This window comes from Alligator mississippiensis, chromosome 1 (assembly GCF_030867095.1).
Source record: "Alligator mississippiensis isolate rAllMis1 chromosome 1, rAllMis1, whole genome shotgun sequence".
Classification (NCBI taxonomy): Eukaryota; Metazoa; Chordata; order Crocodylia; family Alligatoridae; genus Alligator; species Alligator mississippiensis.
In genome coordinates, this window is record NC_081824.1 from 339314084 (window position 1) to 339338389 (window position 24306).

Consider the following 24306-nt stretch of genomic DNA (forward strand, 5'->3'; position numbering starts at 1 on the left):
CAGGGAGTCGGCAAGTTCCCACTTCAATATGGGGGATGCTGGGGATTAGGGCCACAAGTCCACAGGCTAAGGGATGGACACTGGTGAATACACATTAATATTAAGGTACATATACTTAGGATCTGGGTAACAGGAAGTAAACAGTGACACTTTAATGTGGTGTTCTTGGGCAATTTCATCACACTAGCAGTGTGGTGACACTGCCCAAGAACAGGTAACTGGTAGAAAATGCTAACACTGTGATACACACACACACACACACACACACACACTTAAGAACCTTAAATCCTCCCCTAACTCTGGAGGGCTCCAAACCAGTGTCTGGTGCCATAAAATGCTTAACTACCCTTGCTCCATGTTTGAGCCCCACTGCTGCAGCTCCGAGTCCTAGCTCCACCACTCCTTCCAACTCTCTGGCCACACATCTCCCTTTTGGGGCAACCCATGCTCCAACCCTGCTCCTTCAGCTTCCACCTGCCCCCTGCCCCCTGCTGGGAGTTGTAGTTCATGTTGCAGTTCATTCCTCTAGTCCCCTGGAAGCTTCTGGGTATTGTAGTTCATGTTACAACATGACAGTACATGACACCATCACAGTACATTACAGAGGGATAAGCTTTTGTAGGTAACAGGTGAATTCCTAGCATCCAATGAAGTAGGCTATTATCTACAAAGGCTTATACCTCTCTGAACCAATTAGTTTCTACCCTGCCCTGTCTTCTGCCTGACCTGAGACTAACAAAGGGGACTGTCTCTCAAAACAGAATATGTTAATATAGATTTTTTTTTTTATCTATCTATTAACTGTGGGGAGATGAGCAGCCATAGCAGGTATCTCATACTTGGAATTGTAGCTTATAGACCTAGTGAGTCACCTAATGGCTTCCTGTGACTAAACATTTTTTTTTCTTTCACATCAGTGCAAACAGAAACTGAGGCTCCCTGTGTCTTACTTTGTGCATGTCTATGTCACTTATTTACCATGCAAGGCAGAGCTGATTTGCTCAGGTACAGCACTATGGATGTTGGAGGTCGTGTATGCTGAGCATCTGTGTGTTTCAGGATGATGCTGCCTGGCATGGTAAGTGGGAAGCAGAGACATGCCCTTCTTGTCTTTCTGCACATTGCAAGTTGTGAAAGCCTAATTTGTTTTGCAGCACATGGCCCTTCTCTCTCTCTCCCTCCCCCTCCCTCCCTCTCCCTCTCTCTCCCTCTCTCTCTCCCTCTCCCACCTTAGCTAATCAAACATACTGATTGTGGCAGACACTTGTATTATTTTTAATCTGGTTTTTATAATTGTGTGTAGTGATTATTTGTTTGTTTGTTTTACTTCTAACATATTTGCAGTGGATGTGAAGAGTTGCTGGAGTAATTTGCACAGCAAGTTTTATTGGTCATAAAACTCAAATTAAAATGCATGCTCTTCATTGCTGTGTACTAGCGCTTTGTCTGTTGACCATCTACACATAAGCTGAGCACTCCTGTAACACTCTTTTGCTTTCTCTGCTCTATTGCAAACCAATTTTTCAGGAACAGAAAATCAAACCCAGGCACTACACCTCAAGCAAGGCTATGTCAAATAGCTGCATGTTTCAGTTGACCATTATTGTACAGTCACAGACCTTTCCATTGACATACTTAAAGAACGGATTTAAAATGACTTGTGACACACTTAAAATGTAGGCATCTTGTTCTTTTCTTTTCTAGATTCCTACTAGAGAAAAAAGCATTGACTCTTTTAGCAAGCCATGTGGGTGCTCAGATTAACAACCCCATTTGGAGAAACATCCGTAGCTTATCATATTTTCTTTTGTTATTCCATTTTTAACGTTCCATATGTCAAAAGCTTGTGAGTTATTTATTTTTCTTACTGGACTCACAAGAGGGACGTTGCAGACGCTGTTTTTTAAACTTCACCCACTGACTGTCTCTTTAATAACCCATGTTAATAAGTTAGCTAAAATTCCTTTATTCAAGTCAAAGGTTTGTGTCCTACAGGTTCTATATATGTTTTCTCAAAGAAATAAGTTAGTAATTCAAATATTTGAGTCATAAATGCTGCCCTTACTAAAATTCCTTTGGGGGGCTTACAAAAGTGACAACAATATAGAAACAGAATAAAATATTAAAGTAGGATATTACAACAAAGCAAGCTCCCTCTTCTCCACAAGCTCTTCCAAATTCAAAAGCAATGCACTCCACCCAACTCTATTCCACTCCCTGCCTCAGACTAAAGAGAATTTTCTCCTTGCCCAAACTAACCTTACTTCCCATAAAAAGGAACCAAGATGCCGCTTACCCCTCCATATATCTTCCTGTCCCTTCCCTACTCCCACTCCCCTTCCTCACATCCAGGGGAGCTCCTCTTTCCCATTACTGTCCCTCCCAATACTGTACCTCCCTCTCTCAGGGAGGGCTATAGATATCCACAAAACCCTCATCCTCCTGTGACTCCTCAAAGAAACATTGTTCAAATTGAATCAGTAACAGTGAGGCATGACTTATGTTTCCATGAGAAGCAGCAGCACAAATTTGCTGTGGTTTTTTTGGGTATAATTCAGTGATCTTGTCCTAGTGCATTACTGCTCTTGAGTTTCTCACTGTTGTCTTGACATCTCTTTCTCTGAGGAGCTTACACATTAGTTATTGACTTTTATTGTGTCGTCAAGTGCTTCAGGATAATTCATATACTTGAGTACACCTTAATTTCAGTGTCTTATCTTGGTTGATCAGTGGACATGTCTGAGTTGCCATATTGCAAAGTAATAATTGACTTAATGTGTACTTGCTAGTGCTTGTGTGTGTCACTAGGATGTATTATCTCATGCATCTTTTAGCTATTCAGCTGTTTCCTGACATTAAGTGGATGGGGAGAATGGGCATGAGGGGTCTGGGGGCACTCCTGCTGACATAAGCTGGAGTTCCATGTTCAGAGACCCTTCAGGCTGTGTGCATATATGTTTTTTAATGTTAACAATTCAGGAGTTAATTGCAAGTGCTACCACTCATTTACTTTGCTGATGGTGTTGTACAGGAACCCATTTCTCATTCTCATGGCCACAGTGGCAGATTTCAAACCTGTCATTGATTTAGCAATGATTAGTGCTTATCTTATGTATTAGATCCATGTGAATTGGAAGGAGATTTTCTGGAGGGAATCCTTCCATGTCAGACTGAAGAGAAGACAAGTCTCTGGTATACCTTTTGAAAACAATGACTGTTTTGAAGCTGCTCAGAGATTTGAAATGGGATTTCTGGTGGAAATGAATTAGCAGGCAGAGTACGGGTGGTCAAAAATGTATGAAAAATCTTCCCTAGCATTTTAATATATGGATGCTGACACACGTGTGTATTCAGGGTAGTCTCAATACATTATTTGCTTTTTTGTCTTCTGCTTCCAGGAATATGTACTTAGATAACAAAGAGGATGAAGCAATATCGAGGAAACTAGAGATGGAGATGACCCAGACATCTGCACATCGTGCAAGTTTGCCTGGAAACGTGGCATCTGAGCCAGGAACCAGAAACCTCAATGAGCTGCAGTTGTTGAAGGAGTTTCACGCAATGGTGGTTGTTCAGGGGGAGCCTCCAACACCCCATCAGAATAGAGCAATAGGGCAGGATTGCTGTGTTGCCCTGGGGAAAGATTTCAGCCCACTCACCATGCAGGGGAGGTAAGAGAGAGAACAAACTGAATTATTTTCTCCTATTAAAAGTTGTTTTTGTTTCCTGACAGCGTAGATAAACACTACGTTTTAGTTAACATCTTTCTACAGTGCATGGAGTGGGAAGCTTGAGAGAAATTTACAGCAATCTTAATTGCCTGGGGAGGGAGACAGGTTCATTAGATGCCTGAACTAATATCAGCCTTTATAGGAGCTCTGCACCAGTTTATCTGTGTTTTTAAAACCAGAGGGTCTGAGTTTCCTTTCCAACTATTTAGGTTAAACAAAATGGTCACAAAATCTTTGTATAAGGGCTATAAAAGAAGAAAAAGAAAAGACAGCCCCCCCCCCCCCCCCCGATAAAGTAACACCCAAATTACCTAGCTACATCTCAAGGCTATATACTGTATGACTGTTGCTAAGGACTCAGGACAAAAAAATTGCACAAAGGATGCTGTTCTGACACTAAGCAAGCCATAACACCACACACAGCCATTTGGGGTGTGACAGGCACCTCCTGAGAGGTGTCCCCTTCACTTCCATTGCTGCTAACTGTGAGAAGATCTGGCCCCCAGTGTGTGTAGCTGTATTGTTTAAAAATGGGGACTCTGTGGCATTATACACTTTTTCTTTCTGCTTGAATAATTTCAACTAGAATAAAACCTACAAGTATATAAGGGGGGTGCATCAGGACCTGGGAGAACAGTTGTTCACCAGAGCTCCCCAAGGGATAACAAAGTCTATGTCCACAAACTCCTGGAAGGCCGATTTAGACTGGACATAAGAAAAACTGCTTTACAGTCTGAGCATCCAGGGTCTGGCACAGACTCCCCCCAGAGGTGGTGCAAGCACCTACTCTGGACCAGGCGCGGCTGATGAACTCAGACTGGTGGGACAGGTGGAGTGTCCCATGGGAGTGTGGGGGAGGGGGGAGGTTTGCAGCTGGCCGGCAGTATGGGGGGAGGTTTGCAGCCTCCCCACTATTGGCTGGAGTGCCTGGCCAGCTGCAAACCCTGCCCTTCACTCCCAGCCAGCTGCAACCCCCCACTCTGCTCCCGGCTGGCTGCAACCCCCCGCCCCCCCGGCCCCCCCGGGCTTCTGTGAGACACTCCACCCACCCCACCAGTCTGAGTTCACCAGCCGCACCTGCTCTGGACTCATTCAAAAAGCATTTGGATGTTTATCTTGCTGGGGTCATTTGACTTGATAGATTCTGCCTATGGCAGAAGTGCTGGACTCAATCTTGCAAGGTCCCTTCCAGCTCCTAATGTCTATGAAATCTATGAAAATGGTGACTGAGCTCCCAGGAACCAAGAACAGTAAAAGTTCTGTTATCTGGCATCTTACAAGCCAGCATGCTCCACTAACCGGCATGCTGGCTTGTAAGATAAAGTGAAACCAGAAGTGCCCATTGTGGCACTTCTGGTTTCTCCAAGTCCCCATGGATCAGGGCAAAGCAGCCTGTGCTGCCAAGCCCCCATGGGCTGGGGGCATAACAGGCTGTGCGGGACCCACCTCCCTGTCCCGCAGGCAGAGTACAGGTGGTCAAAAATGGCCCCACGAGAGGGGCGGCGATCCTGCAGGAGGGGCGCAGGGACGCCCCAGATGTGGCATGAGAAGCGGTGGCCGGAGCTGCTCAATTAACAAGCATATTTTATCTGGCATCCCCTTTTCCCGGGGAATGCCGGATAACAGAGCTTTTACTGTAATACATAGAGAAAATGAAGCTGAAACAAACACATTAGGGAGTCCAGTGAAGGAGGGGGAAAGTTAAAAAAAAAACAGTTCAGAATTGTTGTCTGGAAACTTCGGCTGGATACTTGATAGATTATAAAGCCAGAAGGGACCATTGCAGTAATCTAATCCGACTCGCTGCTTATCGTGAGTCATAGAATTAACCCAATACTCCCAATATGCAGGATAAACTGCAGTGTTGAAGTAGATGGGATGCAAAAGAGAGGGTATACTCCGTTCTGGAGACTGTTACATCAGTTGAAATGGTCAAAGGAGTCACACTGGAGTGTGTGTGTGCGTGTGTGCATGTGTGTGTGTGTCTGCGTGTGTGTGTGTGTGTGTGTGTGTGTGTGTGTATATATATATATATATTTGTGTGTCTGCGTGTGTATCTAATATATATTTGCGTGTCTGCATACACACACACACACGTGTATATATAGGGGGAGGAGGGCTGGTGGTGTGGTCTAAATCAGACAAGAATTCTGCTTCAGGTTTATCTGTAGTCAAGTACTCTCACTTGAAGAATGAGGGTTTTTTTTTCTTTTCATTATTCAGGCCTTTTATTGTTACAGGGGAGTCAAGGTAGGGATTTCTGTGCATCGTAATTGCCTACCTAACATTGTATGTACCTTATTTAGCTATTATTTTAGAGGAAAGTGGAAATTTCTAACTCTTGAAAGCATAGCTGTAAAAGCCCTAAGTGCGAAGAGTCTTTTATATTGCTTTTGGAGCACGTAAGTACTTATAAAAAATGCCAAAGATTTTATGAAGAGTCTTAAACCATGTAAAAGCTCCTTAATTTGAAGTGCAGAAGAAACAGTGCTGTTTGGCAGTCAAGATGTACTCTTTCAGCAACAAGATGATAGTTAAGAAGAACATGTAGGGGAAAATGGGTTCAGTCCTTTAAGGAGCCAAAACAGCTCCTTTGGCAAGGCTGGTATACAACAGTTGTTAATAGGACTAAGAAACGCAGTTTCTAATAGTAAGTTACTTCTTATACATAGTAACCGTGCAGTTAATGAGCACGGTATTATGAGATTTACCACAACATCAGTCAATAGCTAAACAGTGAAGATTAAGACTTATTAGCTTCTGAACCCACCTTCTTGCAAATGCTAGATGTAGTTTCACAAATTGTCTTGTAATAATTTCATTTTCCCATTATGTAAGGTACATTTATGACATGTAATCTAGAAACAAATGTGCAATGACAGTAGCATCACCCTACAGTGATTTGTATGATCTTTATAATAAAAAGGTAAGTATTATTTGCTGGTAAAGGAGCTCTTGGAATTTTTCCTCAGCTGATCATTCTCCTTGAATTTAATTGCTGAGTCCACATGTAAAGGAAATAAGTCTTCCACCATTCTTATTTGGCTTTTATCATGCATCTTATTATTTTTTCCCAACAGCAAAAATCTATGCTAAGCAAAGGAGGATTATAGGGGAAATGTATGGGTTGGAAAGACATTTTTTAGTCTCTGATCTTACTATTGCTTTTACACTAGCCTTACTGCTTGGAATAATTCTATTAAAATCAAGGGGACTGCTCAATATAATAAAGATGAAAAAAAAATCATGAGTCTTTGCAGGATTGGCCCTCAAACTTTGTTTGAGCAACTCTAGTATAATGAAAATTTAACTTGTAATGTAATTTATTTTGATGTTTTCCTGCTGAAGAGTACTAATGATGATCTAAAAAAGCCAAGGAAACAAAGTCCTTTCCCCAGGAAAAAATCCATTCATTTGCAAGGTCTGTATAGTTTGTTTTAATGTATCTATTTAACTTAAATTGGTTAATGTATCTTTCAGGGACATTATTCTGGAGGTTTCTAATTGTTGAAATATATGCTGGAACATGTTGCTCCAGTGAAGCTATTTAGCAGGACTGAGGATATATATGTATCAATCACTGAAATTAACTTTAAGAAAATGGTCTTAAATTAATTAGCTTGGGTTTATGAAAGTTTATACGGGTCTGATTTTGGTAATCTGTGAGGTGCATCTCTACCCTGCCTTGTAGCTGATTTCAGACTAACATGGCTAACTATGTCTCTCTCAAATTAACTGGATGCTTTCATTTTGGGAGATACATGAATCAGAAATAAATCTACTCCTTTCATTTGGTGTGCCTTGAAGTTATATTTTTTCCCATGTACCGTGAATACTTCTTGCTCAAGGTGATGCAAAGGTTTAGGGCCAGTTTGTTCAATTGTCATTTGATTTGCCCCTTTGGCCTGAGATACAATTTTACTTATTAAATCCTCTGACTGCAGCTTTGACCCGGAGGTCACTTAGAACTCCAGTGTTTCGTGCTGCTTCTTTCTAATTTTATTTGACATATGGCTCTAGATCAACTACCATGGCTGTTTTTGGTATTTTGTCTTTTCCAAGAACTACTTTCCTGGCTCGCTCTTTCAATGTGTTTAGTTTTCTGATCACCACCTTATTCCCTTCAGTATTGCTTTCTTGCTCCCTTCCATCTGGGCTGATTCATGCAGAGTAAAAACTTTCCTGACTTAGTGTGCCATTTTGAACACCCTTCATATTTTGCACCATCCCCTTCTATAGATGGCATGTTCCCAACAATCAACTCCACTATCCTCTCTTTCTCTGCTCTGTCCTTATGTGCAACCCTGACTCTCACCTCACATCCACATCCCACACATTTGAGCATCTCTGGAGTGACCACCAGGGATCCAGTTATCTGTTTCCCATGGAAAAACAGAAAAAAATGTAGATTTTCCTTTTTAACCAAGAAAAATGCGGATTTTTCATTTTAACAGAGAAACAAATGGATTTTCCATTTTTGCAAATAGCTCTCTGCAGGCTGGTAGAGTTCCAGCCTGCAAGGGGCTGGGGGGGGGGGGGAGGGGGGGAGCAGGAGGAGCGCAGTCAGGCAAGGGGTGCCATGTCCATGTGTGCACATGCACATAACTGCCAGGCAGCCTGGAGGGCAGATCCTGCAGGTAGTCGAGGACAGCATATCCTTCAGATGGTGGGGAGGGGGTGGGGAGTGAGGCCCCATAGTGATGGAGAGAGGGAGGGAGTTGGGCAGGGCTGGCGCTGCTGCCCAGCTGGGGTGGCGCTTGGATCCTGTGTCTGGATTATAGTTTCATAGTTGGTAGGGTCGGAAGGGACCTGAGCAGATCATCAAGTCCGACCCCCTGCCATAGCAGGAAAGAGTACTGGGGTCAAACAACCCCGGTGAGGTGTTCATCCACCCTCCTCTTAAACACCCCCAGGGTAGGAGCCAGCACCACTTCTCTGGGAAGATGGTTCCAGATCCTAGTCACCCTGACTGTGAAGTAGCACCTCCTGATATCTAGCCTAAATCTACCCTCTGCCAGCTTGTGACCATTATTTCTAGTCACTCCTGGTAGTGCTCAGGGGAACAGGGACTCCCCCAATGCCTGCTGGTCCCCCCCTGACCAGTTTGTAAATGGCCACTAGATCCCCCCTCAGCCTTCTCTTGTGGAGGCTCAACAGGTTCAGGTCCCTTAGCCTCTCCTCGTAGGGCCTGCCCTGCTGACTCCTGATCAAGTGGGTGACCCTCCTCTGGACCCTCTCCATGTTGTCCACATCCCTCCTGAAGTGCAGCGCCCAGAACTGGACGCAGTTCTCCAACTGCAGCCTGACCAGTGTTGCATAGAGGGGGAGGATCACCTCCTTGGACCTGCTTGAGATGCATCTGTGGATGCATGACAAGGTGTGGCTGGCCTTCCTGACCGCGTCCCTACACTGTCGGCCCATGTTCATTTTGGCATCAATAATGACTCCAAGATCTTTTTCTGCCTCTGCACTGATGAGAAGGGAGTTCCCCAGCCTGTAGGTATGCTGCTGGTTCTTCCCCCCCAGGTGCATTACCCTGCACTTGTCAGTGTTGAAACCCATCCTGTTCTCATCTGTCCACCCCTGTAACCTGTCTAGGTCTGATTGCAGCCTACTCCTCCCTTCTAGCGTGCCCACTTCCCCCCACATCTTAGTGTCGTCTGTGAATTTGAACAGGGTGCTTTTTACACCCTTGTCCAAGTCACTGATGAAGATGTTGAATGATGTGGGCCCAAGGACCGAGCCCTACTGAACCCAACTGCCCACATCCCTCCAGGTTGAAAATGACCCATCCACCACCACTCTCTGGGTGCAGCCCTCCAGCCAACTAGTGACCCATTTGACTGTGTAGGTGGCTATGCCACAGTCCCCTAGTTTTTTAATGAGCATGGGGTGAAAGACAGTGTCGAAGACCTTCCTAAAGTCCAGAAAGACTACGTGTACTGCTACACCTGCATCTAAGGATTTTGTGACCTAGTCATAGAAGGCCACCAGGTTGGTCTGACAGGATCTGCCTCTAATGAACCCATGTTGGTTGCCCCTAAGCATAATGTCCCCTGCTGGCCCCTTGCAGACATGCGCCAGGATAACTCTCTCAAAAAGCTTACCCAGGACCGAGGTAAGACTGACTGGCCTATAGTTTCCTGGGTCCTCCTTCCTCCTTTTTTTGAAAATGGGAACCACATTGGCCCTTTTCCAGTCCTCTGGCACCATGCCAGAACACCATGAGTGCACATAAAGCCATGCCAGGAGTCCCGCTATGACCTCTGCTAATTCCCTCAGCACTCTGGGGTGGAGATCGTCAGGACTTGCTGATTTAAATACATCCAGTCCCTCCAGAAGTTCCCTGACTAGGTTCTCACTGACCCTAGGCCTAGGTGCACCTCCCCCGGGACCTACGGGGGTCTCAGTGGGGGAGGTGGGGTGACCCAGTCCCTGCTTAGAAAAATGGAGAAAAAGAAATTGTTAAATAGGTTAGCTTTGCTGTCTGGTGCGACGACCAGATTTCCTAGCATTTCTTGCAGAGGCCCCATGTTACCTGGTACCTTCTTTTTACCCCCTATGTATTTAAAAAAGGATTTCTTGTTGTCCTTGATCTGGTTAGCTATTCCTAGTTGCATCTCTGCCGTGGCCTTTCTGACCGCCCCCCTACAGCCCTGAGCAACCGAGGTATAGTCCTCCCTGGTGAAGGCCCCTCCCTTCCATTGGGTGTACACCTCCTTTTTAGCTAGGAGACGTTCCCATATGCTTTTGGTGAGTCATAGGGGCTTTTGCGCCTTCTTTCCCCCTTTGATCTGCGTTGGGATTACCTGCCTTTGGGCTTGGAGGATTGTCTCCTCAAAGAATGACCACTCTTCCTGGACACCTGACTCCCCTCCCCTCCGGGACCTCAGTGCCTCCCTGACTATTCTTCTTATCTCATTGAAATCCACCCTTTTGAAGTCCAGGGCTGCTGCTTTGCTGCAGGCCTTTGCCACCTTGCGCTGGAGGGGGAATTCCAGAAGGCTATGATCACTGTTGCCTAGGTGGTCGAGCACCCGCGGTCCCCTCAGCAGGTTGTCGCCCGTGGCCAGGACCAGATCCAACAAGACATCTCCCCTGGTGGAGCTGTGCATCTCCTGGGTTAGATGGAGGTTCTGTATCTGAGCTAGGAACCTACAAGACATCTTCCCAGTAGATGTCTGGAAAGTTCAGGTCACCCATGATGACCACATCCTTTGACCTAACTACCTCCGTGAGCAGACTTAAGAATTCCTGGTCTAGCTCTCCCCTTGGTTGGGTGGTCTATACTAGACCCCCACCGTTAAGTCCCTTTCCCCTTGACTTCCTTGTATTCTAACCCAGAGCACTTCAGTGTGTCCCTCCTCTGACTCAGTGCCACTCATTGAGGATGTGTATTTCTCCTTGACATAAAGCACCACAGCCCCACCTCTCCTCCCTGTCCTATCCCTCCTGCACAGCCAATAGTCCTTGATATTCACCGCCCAGTTGTGTGTTGGGTCCCACCACGTTTTGGTGAGCCCCACTATATCTGGGTTGGTGTTAGCTAGCAGGAGGGTGAGTTTCTCCTGCTTGTTCCCCACACTATGAGCATTAGTGTAGGGGCATTTGAGGCCTCTTGAAGATGCATGCACTGGCCCCCTAATCTCAGTATGAAGCTGCAGTGCCCTGGTGGGGAACAGGATGGAGCCATGGGTGTCTTGTCCAGGGGTGGGCGGGTTGGGCTGGCTCCCTGCTGCTGCACACACTCCCAGAGGGAGCATGGGGGGCATGTTGCCCCCCAGATTTGTGTACAGGGCAGGGGTGGGTGCGGGCTGCCTGCTTTGGGCTCAGGCTCCCTGCCCTGCTGCCCTCCCCCGGGACCCCAGCAGCCCAGCAAGCTGTAGCAGGTCAGAGTAGGGCCAGGTAGGGAAGCTTGGTGTCACTGCCACAAGCCCCTTGCCACCATGGCAGGGTGGGCCCTGCCTACTCAGAAGCAGTGGGGGTGGGGGTGCATAGGTGTGCCCCTCGGTGCTGCCAGGTGGGCAGAGGGTGGCTTCACAGGGTGGTGTGAGGCTCCTAGCAGTGGCACCAAGATTCCCTACCTGGTGCTGCTCTGCCCTGCCGTACCGGGTCCCACCCACTGGGCTGCAGAGGCCCTGAGAGGAGGGCAGCAGGGTGGGGAGCTCTGAGCCCACAGTGGGCAGCCCACATCTGCCCCCCATGGGCTCTGCTCTGGCTGTGCCACCCATGGGGGAGGGGGAGCCATGCTCCTCTCCACTGTAGCAGCTTCTGCCTCCTGTGGGAGGCAGCCAGGGCTCAGGTGTGGCTGTGGGGGGGCAGAGGGTTGTAGACTTGGGTCCTGTAGGTGGGGACTGAGGGGCACCAGCAGGATTGGGGGTCTGTGGGTGAGGAGTGGGGGGCACCAGCAGGGTGGGAGGGGCTATGGGTGGGGAGTTAGGGGCCTGGGCCTGCATCCTAGTGAGCGAAGGGGGCAGGGCGAGCACTGATTTTTAATAATGATAAACCCAAAATCAAATACCAAAATTTATAGGGTCTTAGAATTAATTTTATTACAGTGATTGCAGAACTGGTAGGCTTCCAAATTGCTTTAAAATTGTAAATATATCAATAAAACATCGTGTTCAATTGGTACCTATATATATATATAGTGACATTTCATTTTAATCATGGATTTTGGGGTTTTTTAATGAGAGAATGTGTTTTTTTATCAGAGAATTTGTGATTTTTAAACAGAGAAAACCAGGATCCCTGGTATCCACACAGGCTTTATTCTAATCATAGAATCATAGAAAATTAGGTTTTGAAGGGACCTCAGGAGGTCATTGAGTCCAGTCCCCTGCTCAAAACAGGACCATCCCCAACTATATCATTCTAGCCAAGTCTTTGTCTAGCCGGGTCTTAAAAATCTCCAAGGATGGAGATTCCACAACCTCTTTGGATAACCTGTTCCAGTGTTTTACTACTCTCCTAGTGAGAGTTATTCCTAGTATCTATCTTAAAATGTCTTTGCTGCAACTTGAGTCTGTTGCTTCTTGTTCAGTTATCTGTCACTACTGAGAACAGTTTAGCTCCATCCTCTTTGGAACCAGCTTTCAGATAGTCGAATGCTTCTATTAAGTACCCCTCAGTCTTCTCTTCTTCAGACTAAATAATCCCAGTTCCTTCAGGCTTTCCTCATGAGTAGGGACCTAATGAATTTAATGAATTCATGGCCGAACTGGGGTACGCTGTGGCTCCTTTAATCTTGCATTATTTACCCTGTGCAGATTCCCTCTCCCCCCCACATTGGTGGATGGGCCCTGCACCCTGCTTGCAGCTCACTCTTGATGAGTGGGAAGGTAAAAACGATGGTTTTAAATATGGTGCTGTTTTCTGCCTCCCACCAGTGATTGGTTGAGGGACTCCGGATGGCCCTGCTGTTTGCTGCTGACTGGCAGGGAGGCAAAAATGGTGCCATGTTTAAAACTACAGTTTTAGCATTCATGCTGATCAGGAGGGAGTGGTGGGGTTCTCTACTGATCAGCAGTGGTGGGGCAAGGAGCATGCAGGGAAACCATGCAAGATTAAAGGAATTGCCGCACATTCTACTTCCACCATGAGTTCAATAGATGCCTACTCATGAGTCATATGCCCCAGTCCCCTGACTATTTTTGTTGTCCTATATTACAAAAATAATATAGATTTTACTTCTACAAAGTAAGGAAGAAGATGAGGCATAATGCTTTGTCCATATCTCTGCCACAAGATGGGGAGGCAGTGCCCTTTCCATGAAAATCTAATGCTCTGCTAACATTGGTCTGTCTTTCTGTCATTATAGAGACTGTGTATGTGTGCAGACATCAGCTTCAGCTGATACTCCCTCCTGTGTACTCTTGAGTGCAAGAAAGGGAATATATGAGTGCTCATACCAGTAGCCTTACTCTTCCAACTAAATAACATGTTGGACATACCTGTCAGCACAAACCTTATTTCTACCTGCAATTAGGGGATACAGACCTTTATGTTACTGGCATTGTTACCGAAGACTTGGAACTGTTCTGCTTTTAGAGAGAGACGAGCACAGCCTTGTTTAGAGTCAGGTCATCTTTTGCAGGCTTAAGGCCTTGTCACATGTTACACTTTGGAGGTGCGTTATTTATAGGGACCTAGCAAATTCATGGGCCCTGGTGGCCAATTATACAGCTGTAACACAGTCGGGGCCCCCAATTTCACAGCCGTATCATTGCCGCCATTTTGAAGGTAGAGCAAAGCGGGCCCCCCGCACCTCTGATTGGCTGAGGGGCACTGCAAGTCCTACTCCTTCCAAACATTGATTGAAAGCCCTAGCCGGAGCTGCCTGGCTTGTTAACTCTTCAAGGGGTGGAGGGTGATAATTACTGAGTAAACAAACCATTTAAGTGTGGCAATTAAACAGATTCCATGCCCAATTGAAGTATAAACCTCTGTTCTGGATGCCAATCCACCCCCCTCATTCCCTTCAGGAGAAGGGGATGTTTGATAGACTTTTCCCTGCTCCCTCCCTCCCCTTCTGGAGACAGAGAGATGGGAACTTTTCTCACCTCTCTCCTCCCTCCCACCCCTGCATCAGGAGATGGGCAGTCTGCCTTTTCTTGGGATTGCATCTACATGTGCGCCTGTCTGAAGCAAATTTGCTCTGTACAGGAGCAGTTCAGTTCTGGGCTGCTTTTGCCCTTCTGTGTTCCCCCATGACCCCTCCCTACAGCAGCCAGGGAGAGCTCCAGGCTGGCAGGGGCATTAAGTCAGGCCTGGGCTCCTGGGGGTGGGGGGGACTCTCTGATATCCTGGGCAGCTGCCTGCCAGCCCTGCACCCTGATGTGTGGGGGCCAGGGAGCTGTCTGAGATCCTAGGCAGCTGCTTCCCAGCCCCATACCCTGATCTGTATGAGGCAGGGTATTTCATAGATTTCATAGATTTCATAGACATTAGGGCTGGAAGGGACCTCGGAAGATCATCGAGTCCAGCCCCCCGCCCAAAGGGCAGGACGTCAGCTGGGGTCATAGGATCCCAGCAAGATAAGCATCCAGTTTCATCTTGAAGGTGTTCAATGAAGGCGCTTGAACAACCTCCGGCGGCAGGCTGTTCCAGACCTTGGGGGCTCGGACAGTAAAGAAATTCTTCCTTATGTCCAGCCTGAAACGATCTTGTAGTAGTTTGTGACCATTCGTCCTCGTCATCCCTTGGGGCGCTCTGGTGAACAAACGTTCGCCTAGATACTGGTGATCACCCCTGATAAACTTGTAGGTGGCCATCAGATCACCCCTGAGCCTGCGCTTTTCCAGGCTAAAGAGCCCCAGGGCTCTCAGCCTGTCATCGTAGGGTCTGCTTCCCTGACCCCTGATCATGCGCGTGGCTCTTCTCTGGACTCTCTCAAGCTTCTCCACATCCTTTTTGAATTGTGGAGCCCAAAACTGGACGCAGTACTCCAGCTGCGGCCTCACTAAGGCCGAGTACAGGGGGAGAATGACGTCCCAGGATTTGCTTGAGAAGCATCTATGGATGCAAGCCAACGTTTTGGTCGCTTTACTAGCCGCAGCATCGCATTGCAGGCTCATGTTCATCTTGTGGTCAATGATGACCCCCAAGTCTCTTTCTTCCATAGTGCTAACCAACATAGCACTGCCAAGCCTATAAGGATGCTGCGGGTTTTTCTTCCCAAGGTGGAGAACCTTGCATTTATCGGTGTTGAACACCATCAGATTCTCATCCGCCCACTTGCTGAGCCTGTCCAGGTCAGCCTGGATCACCCGCCTGTCTTCTGGCGTGGATGCTTTGCCCCAAAGTTTGGTGTCATCGGCGAACTTGGCCAGTCCGCTTCTGACTCCAGTGTCCACATCGTTAATGAAGATGTTGAACAGTATGGGTCCAAGGACAGAGCCCTGGGGGACCCCACTGGTCACAGGACACCACGATGAGTGACTTCCATCAATTACTACCCTCTGGGTCCAACCCCGGAGCCAATTTTCCAGCCAGTGGGTCGTGGGGGACCCAAGGCAACAATTGGCCAGTTTCTCCAAGAGATGATCATGGGACACCAGATCGAAGGCTTTTTTGAAGTCAAGATATATGACATCAATCTCATCTCCCTTGTCCAGGTGATAGGTCACCTGGTCGTAGAAGGAAATGAGATTGGTCAAGCAAGACCTACCCGCAACAAACCCGTGCTGGCTATCCCTTAAAATGTTGGCGTCGGCCAGTCCATTAAGGATGGCCTCCTTAATAAACTTTTCTAAGATCTTCCCCGGGATAGAAGTCAGGCTGATGGGCCTATAGTTAGCCGGATCCACTTTCCTCCCTTTCTTGAAGATAGGCACCACGTTGGCCTTCTTCCAGTCTTCGGGCACTACACCAGAGCACCAAGAGTTTTCAAAGATCCGCGCTAGAGGCTGGGCTATGATGCTTGCCAGCTCCTTGAGTACCCTGGGGTGAAGATTGTCAGGGCCGGCTGACTTGAAGGTATCCAGCTTCTCAAGATGTTCCTTCACGAAGTCAGCATTAATGGAAGGCAGGGGATCATCCTCTCCCGGACGTCCCGGCCCTGTAGCAGGCACGGGCGTCCCATGGGGCTGATGAAAGACCGACGCAAAGTACCTATTTAATAGGTTGGCTTTTTCCTGGGCGTCAGTTGTCAGTTGCCCCATCTGGTTCAGCAGGGGTCCAACGTTGCCCCTGCTTTTCCTCCGGCTCCCCACATATCTGAAAAAGGACTTTTTATTGTCCTTGATGCTCAAAGCTAGCTGGAGTTCAGTTGCAGCCTTGGCTTTCCTGGTATGCTCCCTACAGGACCGGACCAGTGCAGAATAATCCTCCTTGGAGGTGACTCCCATCCTCCATCCTTTGTAGGCCTTTCTTTTTAGCCTCAGGAGGTCTGCTAGGTCCCTGGAGAGCCAGGGGGGCTGCTGTGCCCTCTTGCTGCCTTTCCTCCGAGAGGGAGGGAGATGTGTGGGATCCTGGGCAGCAGCTTGCCAGCCCTGCACCCCAATTTGCACAGGGCAGGGGGTGGGAAGCTGTTTAGGCTCTTGTGAAGCTGCTTTCCATCCCTATGCCCTGATTTGCATGTGGAAAGGAGCAGGAAGCTGTCTTGCCCCCCACCTGGTGCAGATCATGGCACAGGGCTGGAAAGCAGCTGCCTAGGAGCCCAGACAGCTCCCCACTCCTGGCTGACTGGGAGCAATTTGCTTCTGGTCTGCTATCTACATGTGTGCTACTGCCCAGTACCTAATACGCAGCTAATCTAGTACCTGTATCTACAGGTACTAGCAAGCTGCGCATGACACTAATTTACTGTGCAGTAATAGCTGAGAATGTGTAGATGGTGAGGCTTAACTCCGCATTAGATTAGTCTAATGCACACTAAAGCATCTCTTGCAGACACACTCAGTAATCATTGCCACAAGTTAGAAAGTCTTCTAAGCAGTCGCGTGGCAATGCTTACTATGATCTAAATCAAACATGCTCTAAGTGCTAGAACTCTTGAAGACTCTAGTGTGCGGTGGTGTACTGTGGGGGCTGTGGGAGCAACAAGCAGATGTTGATCGGTTGCAGCCTCCCCCAACCACTGCGCTGGAGCAGGTTCAAGACCAGTATAATTGTTAAATGTATACAGGCTCATTCTGCAATCACTCAGAAACAGGCTTTGTAGGTCTCCTGCTTTAGCCACACTTCTGTAGCTTGACGTGGACCCTTTGAAAATGTCCAAGGCTTCCAACAAGTGATTATACATTTCTTCCTTAATGTATGCAGCCAACAATAAGACACTGTCATTTAATAGGATTCTAAATAGCTACACATAATTCAAGTCATGTAAAACAGGAAGGTACCACAGCTGTTAGCTATTACTTTCAGCTACTAGTGCTTTCTAAAACCCAACTGCCTGCATCTGGCCTTGCCAGTTACTGTTGACTTTGAGCAATAGACTTTATTTTAACTTCTCATGCTACTGCTTATTGATTATATATTGAACACTTCTATCTATACAAGTTTAAGCATGGAATATCCATAATGTAGGCTTATGGTAGTTCCACAGTCTGAAGCTGTCATTGTGGTGTTTTGGTCACAGACCACATCTGAGGCCTACAACTTCAGTATACAGTCCATTGCCAGTTATACCTGTGTAAATATTCTGTTGTTACCTTGGCTAAGTACAGATAGTCAAAAAGCCTGAGGCTGAATCAATTCAATCTTTGCAGGTTAGTTTAAGCAAATGAAGAGACATTCAGTTTTCATTCTGGAAATGCAGCCACACACCTGCAGCGGCCAAGGCCAGAAGCCGGGGGCTGCTAAATCATGCCTCCCTGATCTGCTGGAGCAGACAGCTTGGGCCAAGGGTAGCTTGCCCACCCTGCGAGGAGGGGTTTGGAGGGGGAGGTATTGGAGGACTGTGAGTTAACTTGAATCTGGAGGGAATCTGGGACAGAATTTCAGTAAGCCAATTTAACCTAAATCAGTTTAGTCTGATACTGCACCCTTCCAGGTTTACCTTAAACCAGTTTTTGCCATTTTGAAAGCAGTTTATGTGCACTGAGTTTCTGGTGTATTACAGATCTGAACTGGTTTCCAATCACTTACACTGGTTTATGTGTAATTTCTGTCCCTAGCCCTTAAGTGAATACTTAAGTAAATCAGCTATCACAGGAAGGAAGAGTACTGTAGGCACTGATTTTTCCCCTTCATGTACTGGACCCTGTAGAGTCTATAAATCATCTGCAGGAGACCTGTCATTGAGTTGTGGAAGAGATTAGTTTGATTACTGTGGAATAAATTATTCCTCAGATAAGTACAGCAGCAGAATTGGGCTAGATCTAGTTCACTATTTTATAGAGGTACAACAAAAGCAGAAAAGTGAACTGGCTGGGCCAGGACCATAAATGGGATGTGTATGAGAGATGGTATCAGAAAGTGGAGAAATTCCTTTGTTTTAGGGCAGGGGTTTTCAACCTTTTTTAATAAGTGTACCCCCAAGGGGTGGTGAGCGGTCAGACACTGAGTGGGGGAGGAGGGGAGGGTGGCGAGCAGCCAGACATGGAGCGGGGGCGTGGTGAGTGGCGGAATGGTGGCAGTACAGCATCTGTGCATCCCTCCTCTCACCCCATCCTGGCCCTGCTTCTGTGAGGCAGCGGCGTAGGATGGTGGCACTCCATCCCTGCCTGCCCCTGCATACTCCTTGGGACCTTTCAAAGTACCCCCAGGGGTATGTGTACCCCTGGTTGAAAACCTCTGTTTTAGGGCATAGCTACATGAACTACATAAGTAGCGAGCTAGAATGACCTCTTTTGTGTACCCAAAGCAATATTGCCACGTTTCCCAGGAGCAGGGTAAATTACCCCATGTGGTGTGCCAAGCTAATGTGGTGATACAGTTTCTAGTAACTGGATAGTATTCCCTTGCCCAAAAGGGAAGTTAGTTGTTCACCTTAGTGGTTCTCAATCTTTTTAGACTTAAGGCAAGTCCTTTGGAAAAATCCCCACTGTTAGCTTTTGCTCTTTTCTTGACTGCTAGAAATGAGTAATAGAGCATTCTTTTATTGCAAAGAATGCAACAAGATCACAACAGGTCAGAAATCTTTTGGACACTATGGATTCCTAGTTGAAATTTCTGGTTTTATCTTGTGAATTATCTGTAGGTGTTTGCTGCAGCACTGTGGCTGAGAATCATTGATTTAGACACATGTTAGCAGTACAGGTAAGGTGTGTGATTCCAGACTTCTGAGAGAATTGGGCTTGCTTGGAGAAGCTGAGCTTTATTCCCTCCCAGTGACATTGTTAACAATGGGCTACATGTCTCCACCTGCATTTTAGGGGATACGGCTTATTGTCTCCTGCCACGGCTCATGAAGCGGCACCCAGACAATGTTGGACACACAAAGCATTCTGTTGCACTCTTGAACAGTTAGAGAACCATGCTTCAGACTGCATTTGGAAAGCTGAAAGGAAGGGTGGCACTGCCTCCAAAATCATTCAGCACAGAAAAGGCTGTACATATAATTGTGCTCTGCCTGTGCTCTGAGTGTATGTGGGTCTTGGCTCAAGGGAAACCATGTCAATTAGAGATGCCATGTGTGTTTACATTGCCAGCACACAGACTGAGTAATTGCAGGCTGCAAAAACAGCAAGTGCATTGGAAAGCAGGCAGACTTCTTCAAGGCTGGGAATTCCCTTCTTCAGCCATCTGTTAGCCACTTTTGCCAATGCATGTGGGGTATATTCAGTTGTAGTAGAATGGCTGTTTGTACAACACTGTCTGTTCTTGGTCAAACTGTGCATCAAATAAATGGCACCTTTAAGCTGTGTCCTTTGTCCCCTGATGACTTTTGGAGGCCTTGCTTTTGAGGTAACACTGCCCTCAAAAACTTACGTTAAGTTCATTTGGCCTACTTGCCTACCCATAGTGGGTTCTTTGGGCTGTTTGACCCTTGTCTAACTATATAGATTGTTGTTGGTGGATGCATTGTTAAATTGTGAGCCTCTGTCCCCATGAACTGGTTCCTGGGTGTCTACATGAGATGTTTGCAGCAGAGCTGCCTAATTAGCTCTGCAGGAAATATCTTACCTTCTACATAGATTCATAGATTCATAGATGTTAGGGTCGGAAGGGACCTCAATAGATCATCGAGTCCGACCCCCTGCATAGGCAGGAAAGAGTGCTGGGTTTAGATGACCCCAGCTAGATGCCTATCTAACCTCCTCTTGAAGACCCCCAGGGTAGGGGAGAGCACCACCTCCCTTGGGAACCCATTCCAGATTTTGGCCACTCTAACTGTGAAGAAGTTCTTCCTAATGTCCAGTCTAAATCTGCTCTCTGCTAGCTTGTGGCCATTATTTCTTGTGACCCCCAGGGGCGCCTTGGTGAGTAGAGCCTCACCAATTCCCTTCTGTGCCCTCATGATGAATTTATAGGCAGCCACAAGGTCGCCTCTCAACCTTCTCTTGCGGAGGCTGAAGAGGTCCAGGTGCCCTAGTCTCTCCTCATAGGGCTTGGCCTGCAAGCCCTTAACCATATGAGTGGGCCTTCTCTGGACTCTCTCCAGGTTATCCGCATCCCTCTTGAAGTGCAGTGCCCAGAATTGCACGCAGTATTCCAACTGCGGTCTGACCAGCGCCTGATAGAGGGGAAGTATCACCTCCTTGGATCTGTTCGTCATGCATCTGCTGATGCACGATAAAGTGCCATTAGCTTTTCTGATGGCTTCATCACATTGCCGACTCATGTTCATCTTGGAGTCCACTAGGACTCCAAGATCCCTTTCTTGGAGGGCCATGTGTGGCCCTATCAGCGCTCAGTAAACTAATAAACTCTGCTGCAGGTCAGTACTTCTAAATACAAGTACTATCCTGTGGCAGAGTTTTTTGGTGCACAACAAAGCATGTTTAGCTGCTGGTAGGGCTGGCTGGGGCATGAGGCTGCACTGCCTGCCAGCTAGCCCCACACTGGAGCACCCTCATGCCCCAGCTAGTCTCTCCACAGCACTTTGAGCCATGTCAGAGCAGCCCTGGGCTGTCAGGGCTGACTCTTGGGACCCCCTGGCAGCTGGGGCTGCTCTGACCCAGCTCAACATGCTACAGTCCTAGGCACATATTCAAACACGGTGCCCAGGAGCAATAAACTCCAGCACAATATGTGCTAGAGTTTATTGCTTTGAATTAATTGCACATATAGACATACCCACTATGTGGTAAAGAGTTGTAAGGCCATGCCAGCCTCTTTGCAATAAATACTAGCACCTACTCTTTCAAAGAACATGTGGATGTATTTCTTGCTGGGGTCACTTGATCCCACCTGACTTCCTGCCTATGGCAGTGGGGCTGGACTCAATCTCATGAGGTCCCTTCCAGCCCCTAATGTCTATGTTATCTATGAAATCTATGCCTGCATGTATGATCCTACCCTGAAGCAAATGGAAACTAACCTGTGGTAACATAGCCTTTTCATTCTTGCTCTCTCTCAAATAACAAAAATCTCTTCTGGAAGCCACTTGGATTTGTTTTAGTCAAACAGAATTGTTTCTCTCAGCAGATGTAACCATCCCTTCATTTTCTCACCTTTTTTTAACCTCAAAAGAAAACCCCCACTCTTGTGTCAGCAGACAAATCTGCTGCCAGATGATTGGGTTGCAATGAGAAAGTGAGTGAATTAAAATGACTATTGAATTTATTGATCTGCATGAATAACATGCAGGCAAGGTGGCATGGCTCTTATGGTAGCAGGACACATGATAGGAGAGCATAAGCTTTGGCAGGAAAGTGGAAAGTCCAGTGTAAAATGGGGGTATATCAATGTGGATGGAAGATTCTGGAGCTTTGTTTTCTTAAAAAAAAATTATACAGATTGATTTCTCCTCTCAAAAAAACACTTGTGAGGCTTTGTTGTTAGGATCACCAGTTGCTGTCTAAACAAGTAAAATTCCTTTGGCAATTAATTTCCTTTGAGCAGGGAAAAAGAGGAGGAAAAAGTGAGAGAGAAAACAATCAAAACTCACTGTTTTTGTACCCTAGAACTCCATTTTGCAATTTGGCTATGGGTCTAAACTAGGCCTTTTCCATTTTGAAAGCAAGTAGGAAATTGGTCCTTGTCACAGAGAAGCCGCACATTTTGTGAGTGACCCTTTCTGGTGTGTCCTGTCAATCATGCAAGTAAAAATAATGTGAGTTATTGAGTTTATTTTTTAAAATTGAAAGCCAGACGTATTTAAGGATGGTTCTTTTGGCTTTTAAGAAGCTTTCTCAAACACCTGTTTTTAATGGGATGTAGCAGGTTTGTGACCACTGGGGTGGCTGTGATGCTCCCTGGTGGCCATGTGTTTCCTGCCTGGCTAAGTTTCTGATGCAGCCCTCCCTTGTTCACTCACTCACTACACTTTTTACTTAGTAGAGATGGTATAAGGGAGGCTGCCCACTGGCTGTTAAAGAGAGCCTGGGTCTATGCACATCACTACTGGACCCCTCCTCTGGGCCCCTTCATCTGAGCTTGGCTCTCAAGCCTAAGAGGCCCTTCTCGGCTTGCCTATGCCCTTGCAGGACACCTGTAACCTTAAGGGCAGTTTGCATGGCTCCGTTCCTCTCCAATGCCATACCCCAAACTTCACTGGTGTTAATGTACCATTATCCACTCTGTTGGGGTCTTAGCCTTGTCAGCCTGCTCCCTCTATGGTTTTGCTTGCCCCTTTAGCCCAGGCCCACAGTACAGGACCTGGCTTCTAGGCTCCAGCTTTGGCAGTCTCAGGCTAAAGGTCCTCGTGGGCTACCAGCTCTCTGATTAGGCCTTGAGCCTGCCTCAGCAGGGCTCATGGTTCAACCACCAGTGTAACCTTAAAACCAAATATCTTAGCCTTCTGGCAGATGCCCAAACTCTCTGTAGGCTTAACTCAAAATAGGAACCCCCTGCCTGCACAAGCCGGCTTTTCTCTCAGCTCCAGGCAGCTTTTTCCTGCTCCCAGACTGGCAGAGTCATTCATCCAGTTTCCTTGTGACCTCAGGAGCCCTGTTGCCAGGAGCAAATCTTTTCCTGGCTCCCAGGGCTAGACTGCCTGACCAGCTGAAGCCTTGGGCTTATATAGTTTCAGCTGGGCAGTCTGCCAGTCAGGTGACTCTCCAATTATCCCCTTTACCACCTGCAAGCTGCCTGTCTGGCTGCTTGCCCTCTTAAGGGAGCAGGCACACCCCAGCACCCTGCTGCAAGGGGTTACAGACATTATACAGTGTATTTTTATAAATAAGGGGATACACAGCACAGGACTGAAAGGCACCTTCTGAGTTGGATTTCATATATTCCCTTCTATAAAATGATCAACTTCCATCTTAAAAGCAGTAGCAGAAGCAACATTCCTGAGTAGTTTTAAGATTAAACTTGATCATCACTGTGCATTAGGTGAATCTTTAGATGTAATTAGGTATAATGGACTTAGGAGGCTTGACTTCACACTGTCATATACTTGCTGGCTTGTTCTGAAAAGCTAGGGACAGAAATTAGACATAAACCAGTATAAGTGATTGGAAACCGGTTCAAATCTGTAACACAGCAGAAGTCCAGTGCACATAAACTGCTTTCAAAATGGCTGAAACCAGTTTAAAATAAACCTGGATGGTTGTGGTATCAGACTTAACTGATTTAGGTTAGGTTGGTTTATTGAACTTCTGTCCCAGATCTCCTCCAGATTCAAGTTAACTCACAGTCCTCCAGCATGGAAAGATGCTTTGGACCTCCCCTGCAAGCCTCTCCTTGCAGGTTGGGCTGGCTAGCCTTGGCCCAAGCTGTCTGCTCTAGCAGAGCCGGGAGGTGTGCTCTAGCACCCCCTGGCATCTGGCCTGGGCCACTGCAGGCACATGGCTGAATTTTCTGAATCAAAATTGAATGTCTGTTCACTTGCTTATTGGTTCTACCTATGCAGCTTAGACTAACCTGCAAAGATTTAATTGATTCAGCCTCAAGCCTTTTGACTCTCTGTACTTAGCCAATGTGAAGATTTTATTAAACTCAAAGTACTTGTAGTATTAAACTAGGCATAATCTTTGTTTCTGTTTATTTAAAAAGATTAGAATTAAAGGATATCCTGGGATTG

The 24306-nt window shown here is 46.8% G+C and overlaps 1 protein-coding gene across 3 annotated transcripts in view; it reads left to right on the top strand.

Moving 5' to 3' along the window:
- OCA2 (OCA2 melanosomal transmembrane protein) overlaps window positions 1-24306 on the top strand; it is a 422456-nt gene that overhangs the window by 50287 nt on the left and 347863 nt on the right. For 2 of the 3 annotated variants that reach the window (XM_019485119.2, XM_059720962.1), the window contains exon 2: window positions 3399-3671. In XM_019485119.2, the coding sequence (XP_019340664.1) occupies window positions 3403-3671 (269 nt within the window). In that variant the 5' untranslated portion in view covers window positions 3399-3402. Of the gene's footprint in view, window positions 1-917; window positions 1079-3398; window positions 3672-24306 lie in introns of all 3 variants that reach the window. The other variant, XM_059720961.1, reaches the window with a different exon arrangement.